The following is a 12,201-nucleotide window of genomic DNA, read 5'->3' as shown; positions in this document are numbered from 1 at the left end:
TGTAGATAGCTCCACACACAGCCCCCCTGTAGGTAGCGCAACACAACCCCCTTATACTTATACATTTTGCAGACCGCCCGGACAGCAGTGAGAAACCGCGACGGTTGGGAGGTATGCCATAAATAAAATTTTGTTTTTAATACTTTGTAGAGACGCCTTTGCAGGCAATGACGGCCTGAAGTCTGGAACCCATGGACATCACCACACGCTGGTTTTCCTCCTTTGTGATGCTTTGCCCGGCCTTTACTGCCGCTGTCTTCAGTTGTTGCTTGTTTGTGTGTCCTTCTGACTGTTGACTCGGCCATTGCAGAATATTCCACTTCTTTGCCTTATAATCTCCTGGGTTACATTCGCAGGATGTTTTAGGTCATTGTCCATCTGTTCTGTGAAGTGACGTCCAATCAACCTGCTGCATTTGGTTGGATCTGAGCAGAAAGTAAATCCCTGAAAACTTCAGAATTCATCCGGCTGCTTCTGTCTTCAGTCACATCATCAATAAACACTAGTGACCCAGTGCCTCTGGCAGCCATTCTTTCCACACGCCAACACCCTACTCCACCATGCCATCACACTGCCCCCACCATGCCATCACACTGCCCCCACCATGCCATCACACTGCCCCCACCATGCCATCACACTGCCCCCACCATGCCATCACACTGCCTCCACCATGCCATCACACTGCCTCCACCATGCCATCACACTGCCTCCACCATGCCATCACACTGCCTCCACCATGCCATCACACTGCCCCCACCATGCCATCACAATGCCCCCACCATGTGTTACAGAGGATGTGGTGGCTTTGGATCATGAGCCGTTCCAAGCCTTCTCCATACTTTCTTCCATCATTCTGGTACAGGTTGATCTTAGTTTCATGCTGTTCCAGAACTGGGCGGCTTCTTTACATGTTTGGTAAAGTCTAATCCGGCCTTTCTATTTTTGAGGCTGATTAATGGTTTGCACCTTGTGGTGAAGCCTCTGTATTTTCTCTCATGAAGTCTTCTCTTTATGGTAGACTTAGATACTGATCCACCTATTCCGGGAGAATGTTCTTCACTTGGGTAGATGTTGTGAAGGGGTTTTTCTTCAACATGGAAAGGATTCTACGATTATCCACCACTGTTGTCTTCCGTGGACATCCAGGCCTTTTGGAGTTCATGAGATCACCAGTGCGCTCTTTTCTATTCAAGAATGTACCAAACTGTTGATTTGGCCACTCCTAACATTTGTGCGCTCTCGCTCTGATGGATTTCTTCATTTTTTTCAGCCTAACGATGGTCTGTTTCACTTGCATTGAGAGCTCCTTTCGCCTCATGTTGTGGGTTCACAGCAACAGCTTCCAAATGCAAATGCCACACCTGGAATCAACTCCAGACCTTTTACCTGCTGAATTGATGATGGATTAACGAGGGAATAGCCCATGCAGCCCATTTAATAGCATTTGAGATAATTGTCCAATTACCTTTGGTCCCTTGAAAAAGAGGCAGCTACATATTAAAGAGCTGTAATTCCTAAACCCTTCCTCAAATTAGGATGTGAATACCCTCAAATTAAACCTGAGAGTCTGCACATTAAGCCACTATTGATTATATAACTGTATATTCAATATGTTTTGATAAACAGCTAAAATGCCAAAACTTGTGTCACTGTCCAAATAATTCTGGACCTAACTGTATAACAGAAAAGCGGAGCATGCTTGAGAAAGGTCTTGTTGGACTGAAGCGTCCCACCTGTGGGTGAATAAAATTCCAGTTTTCTTGGATGTGCTGCCTTGCTACTTTATTCTTGGATTCCATTTGTGGGACTCTGGATCAGGTCTCTTTGAGGCTTGCACGCACTATATTGCATATTGCTTTGGGTCTCCAGTGCTGTGATATTCTTCTTCTTTCTTACTTATTTATAGGGGGGCACTCCACTTGTTGCCATTATTAAGTATAAGGTACTCATCTGGCACTGTTCATAGGGAGCACTCTGCTGGCACTATTATGTATAGGGAGCCCATCTGATACTGTATATAGGGGTACTCTGCTGGCACTGTTTATAAGGGGCACTCTGTTGATACTATTACGGTAGAAATGGGGTGCTCAGCTGGTACAGCACTCTGCTCACACTATTTATAGGGGCACTCCCCTTTTTCCCACTATTAAGTATGGGGTATTCAGCTGGTACTGTTTATAAGGAGAATTCTACCGGCACTATTTATTGGGGTACTCTGCTGTCACTGTTTATAGGTGGCACTCCACTTTTTGACTTTATTAAGTATAAGGTATTCAGCTGGCACTGTTTTTAGGGAGCACTCTTCTGGCACTGTTTATGGGGGAACTCTACTTTGTGACCCTAATATATATGGGGTGCTCAGCTGGTACTGTTTATGGGTGGTACTCTTCTGGCACTGTTTATGGGGGAATTTTACTTTGTGGCACTAACATATATGGGGTGCTCAGCTGGTACTCTTTTTAGGGGCACTCCCTTTTTTGGCACTATTAAATATGGGGTACTCAGCTGGTGTTGCTAGTATAGTGGGTACTCTCCTGGAACTGTTTATAGGGAGCACTCTGATGCACTGTTTATGGGGGAACTCTACTTTGTGGCACTAATATATATGTGGTGCACAGCTGGTACTATTTATGGGTGGTATTTTGCTAGCACTGTTTATAAGGGGCACTTTGCTGACACTTATGTATGGGGCACTGAGCTGGCACTATTTATACGGGGGAACTCTGCTGGGTATGATGAAGCTGTTAATTGGGCCCTATGATTACAATTATAGGCAAGTAAAGGGTCTGTCCTGTTATAATTTGTGGTGCAGGTTGGGTGACAACCAATATTTCCCCCATCACAGCTCCAAAAACTTGTTACCCAACGTTCGCAGTATATTGAACAACACTCTGGCTAGTGATATGGAGATTTGACATTTGGGAGTCTAAGAAAGCTGGGTAACAGCACCTATTGGAGTTTTAATGGCAGCCATACTGGTGGTCGGACAGCTTTTCCAGAAGGAGATAGAACTAAGAATCAATAGAACTCAATAGAATTTGTATTTTTCACGTCAAATTAAATTCTCGTTAACTTATAAAGAAGAGAAATGCGGCATTGTGGGTAACACACAAACAATTAGTAACAGATTATTTATGAATATGTTAATGAAGGTCAACAGATGGAAGGATATTTATTAGTAATATTGTACATAAATAACATACAGTAGTGGTACACATATGTCACCACTAGATGGCAGTATAACCCTTTACTTCCCCGACATTACATTATATTATATTACATTACATTACATTATTTTTATCGCTTACTGTCTGGACGATGACAGCCCACGTGTTCTTCCAGCACATTGTATGATAGATCTCAGTGCTGTAAAGCAGCAGAACATAAATAAGAGCCTAGTGACAGGTTCCCTTTAACCGGTGCTAGCTGTGCCTACATAATGACTGTATATTGCACTGGTTATTCCAGTTCCTCACATATAATATTTATGTGACCAGACCTAATGCATCAGGCATTGTGGGTAATCCAGCCGTGATGGCGGGTGCTGTATAATAGACAGTAGGAATGATGAGATTAGTAACACAAGCAGTCGGAGCGTGTACGGCAGCACTTTTACTGTGTGCTTAGTTTATGGCTGACGCTGCGGGTTTACAGGCCTGGCACTGCTCACATACAATTTTTTTATTTTTTTTTAAAATGTCCCTATACATACAGTGTATATATGCAAGAGCGGACACAGACAACTAGGGACCAGAGTACAAAAAAAAAAATTTGGACCCCCTTCCGCCGGCAAGCCTGCAATTTACATCTACTGCAGTAATGGGCAACATCCCTGGTACACTAGGGTAGTGAAGAGGTTAAAGGTAACTAACCTTCCTTGTTATCAAGGGCAGTGACGGGATTTATGGTTTACATCCTTGGTGGTAAATGGCACTGATAGGGTTAATGGTAACATCTCTGGTGGTTAAGGGCAGTGAAAAGGTTAACAATAACATCCCTGGTGGGCTAGGGCTTGGGTCTCGTGGGCTGGGGCAGTATAGGAGTTAAATAGTAACTAAACTTTCAGAAAACTTCTCCAATGTCATAGTGACATGTCAGAAGTTTTGATCGGTGGGTGTCCGAGCGCTGAGACCCCCACCAATCGCTACAACGAAGCTGCAGAACGGCTCGGTCGAGCGCTGAGCTGCTTAGTTTCTGATCGGCTTTTCTCAGAAATGTACGGGTCCATAGACTTTCTATTGAGTGCTTCTGCAGCTTCGTTTTAGTGATCGGTGCGATTGTCAGTGCTCGGACCCCCACCGATCAAATCTTCCGACATCTCTCTATGACATGTCTGAAGTTTTCTGAAAGTTTAGTTACCCTCTAATGCAGAGGTCTCAAACTCGGCCGGGTAAGTGGGCCGCATATAGAAAAAATGTGAAGTTGACAGGCCGCATTACTTTCAAATTTGATACAATACAAAATTATTGTTAATCAATTAGTTATTTGAACTACTATAACACTATATTACTAGAATAATAACAATACTACATTACTACAATACTCCATTACTATAATAATAACACTACATTACTATAATAATAGCGCTAGGTTTAAAATTTGCGCTATTTCTCCACGTGCTTATTTCAACAATCCAGCTTTCCAGTTTAAAAGTGTTGCTAAATGCAGTCCGGCGGCTCAGTTAGCAGCGTTTGGCAGACACACATGTCAAGATTGGGCAGCCCCTTTTTAGATAGTGCCACAGTGCCCTCTGTAGATGCTGCCATAGTGCCCTCGGTAGATGCTGCCGCAGTGCCCTCTGTGTATGCTGCCACAGAGTCCTCTGTAGATAATTCCACAGTGCTCTCGGTAGATAATGCCACAGTGCCCTCTGTAGATGCTACCACAGTGCCCTCTGTAGATGCTGCCACAGTGCCCTCCGCAGATGCTGCCACAGTGCCCTCCGCAGATGCTGCCACAGTGCCCTCCGTAGATGCTGCCACAGTGCCCTCCGTAGATGCTGCCACAGTGCCCTCCGCAGATGCTGCCACAGTGCCCTCCGTAGATGCTGCCACAGTGCCCTCCGCAGATGCTGCCACAGTGATGTCAGGGGCTTGCCCAGAGCTGGAGTCCCGGAGCAGAGCCGCTTCTAGCACTCTGCCTGGGATTCCAGCTCTGTTCCTGACATCACTGTCTATATATGGACAGAGATGTCAGGGGCAACCCCAGACCTGGAGTCCCGGGCAGAGCGCTAGTAGGCTCTTCCTGGGACTCCAGCTGTGCTCCTGACATCACTGGGACTCCTGCTCTGGGGAAGCCCCTGACATCATTGTCGATGTATGGACAGCTATGTCAGAGGCTTCCCCAGAGACCCAGAGCAGAGCCTATACTAGCGCTCTGCCCGGGACTCCGGCTCTGGGAAGTCCCAGACATCGTGTGTCCAAACATGGACACCGATGTCTGGGAATTCGACAGAGTCCCAGAGCACAGCCGATACTAGCGCTCTGCCCGGGACTCCGCTCTGGGGAAGACCCTGACACACTGTCCATATATGGACAACGATGTCAGGGAATTCCACAGAGTCCCGGAGCAGAGCCCATACTAACTCTCTGCCCAGGACTCCGGCTCTGGGGAAGCCCCAGACATCGCTGTTCATAAGTGGACAGCGATGTCAGGGAATTCCAGAGTCTCGGAGCAGAGCCTATACTAGCGGCTCTGTGTCCCGCGGGCCGCAGATGACAGCCACAGGGGCCGCATGCGGCCCGTGGGCCGCGTGCTTGAGACCCCTGCTCTAATGGTAATATCCCTGGTGGGTGACGGCAATGAAGTGACTAATAGAAACATGCCTAGTTGGCTAGGGCAGTGAAAGATTTAAAGGGCTTACGTGGGGACCAAAAATGATTATCAGTGTAGTCCCTGCAGTATGTGACACACTCGCTGATATACATTCCAGTCCCTGTCGCGCTGATTCAGTTTTTTTCGTAGATTTTTATAGCACTGGCGGGGGACCGGAGGTCTAGTAGCACAGTCTTCTTTGATGAGGATACGTCTCTTCGTCATGTGACCGACCCCTGCGTACTCCATGTACAAGCAGGAGCAGTAATACAGCGAGTACATGGAGTACAGCGGGGGCGAGGTTAAAGGGCTATTCCAGCCTTTGGCATTTTTCGGCTTGCACTGGATATGTGAAAAATGCTAGATCAGTGGGGGTCCGACCCCTGGGACTCCCATCGATCGCTAGAACAGAGCACCCGATCTCGCCGGTCCCCCCAGCCGCAAGACGGTGGCTAGGAGGAATTTGAATGGAGCGGAGGCCGAGCATGCGTGGAGTCGCTTCATTCATAGTCTATGGTCCTTAGAGAAATAGCCGAGCAATGTTTTTTGCTGTTTCCGTCGGCCTTATAGACTTTGAATGAAGCGGTACTGCGTATGCTCGGCCTCCGCTCCATTCAAATTCCTCCTAGCCGCCATCTTGCAGCTGAGGGGAACAGGGAATCGGAGTCCACCGTTCTGTAGATCAGACCCCCACTGATCTAGCATTATTCGCCTATTCAGTGGATAGGTGAAAAATGTTGCAGGCTGGAATACCCCTTTAACTGCCTGTTCTAAAGGAGGCAGGACTCCTTCCACTGGCACCGACTGGACACATCACCTTTAGAGGGGTTGTCCACTTATCAGAAATTTATGGCTTATACTCGGGATAGCCCATCAATATCTGATCGGTGGTGGTCTGACTCCCGTCAGCTGTTTTGAAGGGGCTGCAAAACTCATGCAAACTTAATTTCCTTTACTGCACCCTACTGTAACTTGCCGACACACTTGTAGCGGCCGTTCACAGTATTACAGTATTCATTTGTATGGGAGAAGTCCATAATACTGTGAACCGCCGCTACAAGTGCGTCGGCGATTTACAGGATGAGCAGGTAAGGAGTGAAGGGAAAGATGCGCGCGCATGAGTTCTGCGGACCCTTAAAAACAGCTGATTGGCGGAAGTAACGGGAGTCGGACCCCCACTGATCAGATATTAATGGGCTATCCCGAGAATAGACAATCAATTTTTTAGAACTGGAAAACCCCTTTAAGCCAGTATAAGGACCCTTCATACTTCAGCCTAGATCTCTGCTTCCTGTACCCCGTGAGATTGACTGGGGAAGAGGTAGTGAAATATTGAGCTTTGCTCTATTCAAAAACTTCTGTTTAAAGGAATTGTCCAGTTTCAGCAAATAAATGTTATTCTTTGTATAAAAAAAATTAAAATACAAATTTCGAATCTACTCTTTGTATTCATAGCTCAAGGTTTTCAAGAACTCTGCTTGCTGCTATTCAATAGGAACCATCATTGTTTAATTTTTAGTGAATAATACTCATCATGTGATGGACACACATGGCTCGTTACAGTGAGGGCTTATTCAGACGAACGTATAATATGTCCGTGCGAGGCGCGTGATTTTCACGCGCCTCGCACGGACCTATGTTAGTCTATGGGGCCGTGCAGACTGTCAGTGATTTTCACGCAGCGTGTGTCCGCTGCATGAAACGCACGACATGTCCTATATTTGCCATTTTTCGCGCATCACGCACCCATTGAAGTCAATGGGTGCGTGAAAACCGCACACGGACGCACTTCCGTGATGCGCGCTACAGTAGTCAAAACTATGAATGAAAACAGAAAAGCACCACATGCTTTTCTGTTTACAAAAACATAAAAACAGTGTCATAATGATGGCGGCTGCGCGAAAAGCACGCAGCCACGTATCATATGCTGATGACACACGGAGCTGTTATGGACCTTTTGCGGACGCAAAACGGCCTTAGAGTATGTTCACACGGCAAACTCAAAAACGTCAGTAAATTTACGGCCGTGTGAACATACCCTCACGGTACAAAGCTTTGACCTGTCGCTTCTGTCCCCAATCCTTTCTGTTTTGATCGCCGTGAGATCACAGGTCGTCTGGCATCACATGACCACAACAGCCAATCACTGGCCACAGGGGTGACATGCTCGGCATAGACATTTTTTTTTTTCCGATCGGCATAATAATACAAATACAGCAACATTCCTTTAATCTGCCATTACTGGGACCTGACAAGTGCCAGATTATCAGATATTCTGGACTAATGGACTGTTGAGAGGTACGGGTTCTTTTGCCTCAGTCTTCTGCTTCTGGTCTTGAGAAATTCCAGGTTAGTTTGAAGTCCTGGATTATCAGAATTTCTAGACTACCAGATGCCAGATTAAAGGAATGACTGCATTAAATGTATGTAAATGTCATCACCAATGTTCACACTTACTATAAGCAGGAGCCAGTCTCCCGAAATATCTTCATATTCTTTGAACGTCGTAAGAATTGCTAAAATCAAACACCCGAGGACAATAAGAAACCTGAAATACAAAAAAATATAAGATTTATATATCAACGAACTTAAAGCGCCAAAACACATAAATAAGCACCACCGTTTCCGAACATTGGCTCTATAGTCCTCACGTGTCACATCCAGCATCTCTGGAATATATCTTCTATTTTTTATATTCAAAAATCTACTGTTGATACCTGGAAACTGTCAGCAAGCTGCTGTTGACAGATCTGTTATCCTTATTGTCTGTCTCCATTTAGAGCGGAGTGAGTACTGGTGTCCCGCTGTGAACGGGCTGCGGGTCTCATTGGCTCAATAACAACTTTATAGGATTTTTCCAACAGGTCATATCCTCTGCCACTCTTGCCCGATAATCCGTGAACCCCGACGATCTTTGTTTACTTGGCAGTACAGTCATGTGACTGGCAAGCAGCCAATCATTAGCCACAGCGGTGATGTCACGATGGACAGCACGTCACCACTATGACCTAGTGAACAAAGACATTTGGTGGATCGCGGAATTGACAGATCCTTTAACCTTTTATCTGCCGGGGGTTTGTGGTCATTTTGCATCTCCGGCAGCCGGGATGATTTTAACACTTCTAAGGTGTACAAATAAAACCTTTATATTAAACCCTCACATAATCCGAAAGTAAAGAGGCGACCCAGCGCTTTGCATTTACGGCGTCTTCGTGCAACTTTGCATCAAAATAATCCTACTAAATGAATGATAAATTTTTCTTCAAAAAAAATCATAAAATGTTATGCTTGCGTCTAAAAGTCTGAGCCAACCAAAGCCTTAGGCTCTGATGACATTTGCATCGGAGACTTCGTCAGGAACCTTTAATCGCAAATTCCGTCAGCGTAAGGCCTATCTACACAAGTGTGGCGCATCTCGGACGTGAAAAACGGCATTTTTTCACGTCCGAGGTGCATCCGTGCTCGGCGCTGTGGGACGCGATGTCCCGCATCCCCCATAGATGAGAGTCTATTGAGGGATGCGTGACGCGTGAAAAAATAAGACACGTCCTATTTTCTCACGGACCCTTCACACGGTCCGTTGAAACACAAACAGTCACATTGAGATACAAAGGTCCGTGGCACGGCCGCTCTTTCAATGGCCGCCACGCGGACGTTTAACACGCTTGTGTAAATAAGACCTAACTCTTCTTGTCGACACGCTGACCACTACGACGATACATTGTAAATCAATGGGGTCCATCAGACGCCGTCGGTATCTTTCATATGACGGAAATGGCAGAGTGTTGTAGAGAAGGAGAGAGAAGAGAGTCCCTTTAATTTCCAGTTTCCAAGTAGGATCCGGCTCATTAATTCAGCCGCACTCTGAATGATTACCCCCTGTCAGTGAATAAGCACCTCACTGACTACATTGTGTCCCTCCACAGTCCTCTGCAATTCCTGTCAAGATTTGTTGCTTATTTCTCCAAGTAAATGGACAATCCCCGAACTCTTATCTATCTGCTCAATCCCAGCTGTAAAGAAGAGATTACATGTAACCCCTACACTAAATATATTTTTGTTTTCTAAAAATGTGAAGGCAAGCATCTGTACAAAAACATAACCACCTGACCCATAGGTGAGAAACAGGTAGGACTACAGATCCAAGCATGCCCTGCAAGAATCTAGCTGTTTATCTATAGTAAATGTATCCCTTATCATTAGTATACAGTATTATAGTAGTTATATTCTTGTATATAGGAGGCAGTATTATAGTAGTTATATTCTTGTATATAGGGGCAGTATTATAGTAGTTATTTTCTTGTATATAGGGGGCAGTATTATAGTAGTTATATTCTTGTATATAGGGAGCAGTATTATAGTAGTTATATTCTTGTACATAGGAGCAGTATTATAGTAGTTATATTCTTGTATATAGGAGGCAGTATTATAGTAGTTATATTCTTGTATATAGGGAGCAGTATTATAGTAGTTATATTCTTGTATATAGGAGCAGTATTATAGTAGTTATATTCTTGTATATAGGGGCAGTATTATAGTAGTTATATTCTTGTATATAAGGGCAGTATTATAGTAGTTATATTCTTGTATATAGGGGGCAGTATAGTAGTTATATTCTTGTATATAGGAGCAGTATTATAGTAGTTATATTCTTGTATATAGGGGCAGTATTATAGTAGTTATATTCTTGTATATAGGGGGCAGTATTATAGTAGTTATATTCTTGTATATAGGGGCAGTATTATAGTAGTTATATTCTTGTATATAGGGGGCAGTATTATAGTAGTTATTTTCTTGTATATAGGAGGCAGTATTATAGTAGTTATATTCTTGTATATAGGGGGCAGTATTATAGTAGTTATATTCTTGTATATACGGGGCAGTATTATAGTAGTTATATTCTTGTATATAGGAGCAGTATTATAGTAGTTATATTCTTGTATATAGGGGCAGTATTATAGTAGTTATATTCTTGTATATAGGAGCAGTAATATAGTAGTTATATTCTTGTATATAGGAGGCAGTATTATAGTAGTTATATTCTTGTATATAGGGGCAGTATTATAGTAGTTATATTCTTGTATATAGGGGGCAGTATTATAGTAGTTATATTCTTGTATATAGGGGGGAGTATTATAGTAGTTATATTCTTGTATATAGGGGACAGTATTATAGTAGTTATATTCTTGTATATAGTGGCAGTATTATAGTAGTTATATTCTTGTATATAGGAGGCAGTATTATTGTAGTTATTTTCTTGTATATAGGGGGCAGTATTATAGTAGTTATATTCTTGTATATAGGGAGCAGTATTATAGTAGTTATATTCTTGTACATAGGAGCAGTATTATAGTAGTTATATTCTTGTATATAGGAGGCAGTATTATAGTAGTTATATTCTTGTATATAGGGACCAGTATTATAGTAGTTATATTCTTGTATATAGGGGGCAGTATTATAGTAGTTATATTCTTGTATATAGGGGGCAGTATTATAGTAGTTATATTCTTGTATATAGGGGGCAGTATTATAGTAGTTATATTCTTGTATATAGGGGGCAGTATTATAGTAGTTATATTCTTGTATATAGGGGCAGTATTATAGTAGTTATATTCTTGTATATAGGGGGCAGTATTATAGTAGTTATTTTCTTGTATATAGGAGGCAGTATTATAGTAGTTATATTCTTGTATATAGGAGCAGTATTATAGCAGTTATATTCTTGTATATAGGGGGCAGTATTATAGTAGTTATATTCTTGTATATAGGGGGGCAGTATTATAGTAGTTATATTCTTGTATATAGGAGCAGTATTATAGTAGTTATAGTCTTGTATATAGGGGTAGTAATATAGTAGTTATATTCTTGTATATAGGGGGCAGAATTATAGTAGTTATATTCTTGTATATAGGGGGGCAGTATTATAGTAGTTATATTCTTGTATATAGGAGCAGTATTATAGTAGTTATATTCTTGTATATAGGGGGCAGTATTATAGTAGTTATATTCTTGTATATAGGGGGCAGTATTATAGTAGTTATATTCTTATATATAGGAGCAGTATTATAGTAGTTATATTCTTGTATATAGGGGCAGTATTATAGTAGTTATATTCTTGTATATAGGAGCAGTAATATAGTAGTTATATTCTTGTATATAGGAGGCAGTATTATAGTAGTTATATTCTTGTATATAAGGGCAGTATTATAGTAGTTATATTCTTGTATATAGGGGGCAGTATTATAGTAGTTATATTCTTGTATATAGGGGGGAGTATTATAGTAGTTATATTCTTGTATATAGGGGACAGTATTATAGTAGTTATATTCTTGTATATAGGGGCAGTATTATAGTAGTTATATTCTTGTATATAGGGGGCAGTATTAT

General features: G+C 42.8%; 1 protein-coding gene across 1 annotated transcript in view; it reads right to left on the bottom strand.

Annotated features, from left to right (window-relative positions):
- Nucleotides 1-12,201, bottom strand: part of KCNQ3 (potassium voltage-gated channel subfamily Q member 3) — a 118,656-nt gene that overhangs the window by 104,779 nt on the left and 1,676 nt on the right. The window contains exons 2-3 of the mRNA XM_075827939.1: nucleotides 9,055-9,074; nucleotides 8,272-8,401 (exon numbers count right to left, since the gene is read on the bottom strand). Of these exons, the coding sequence (XP_075684054.1) occupies nucleotides 8,272-8,401; nucleotides 9,055-9,074 (150 nt within the window). The remainder of the gene's footprint in view (nucleotides 1-8,271; nucleotides 8,402-9,054; nucleotides 9,075-12,201) is intronic.

Source organism: Rhinoderma darwinii, chromosome 5 (genome assembly GCF_050947455.1).
Source record: "Rhinoderma darwinii isolate aRhiDar2 chromosome 5, aRhiDar2.hap1, whole genome shotgun sequence".
Lineage (NCBI taxonomy): Eukaryota > Metazoa > Chordata > Amphibia > Anura > Rhinodermatidae > Rhinoderma > Rhinoderma darwinii.
This window is presented reverse-complemented; position numbering and strand designations above follow the sequence as displayed.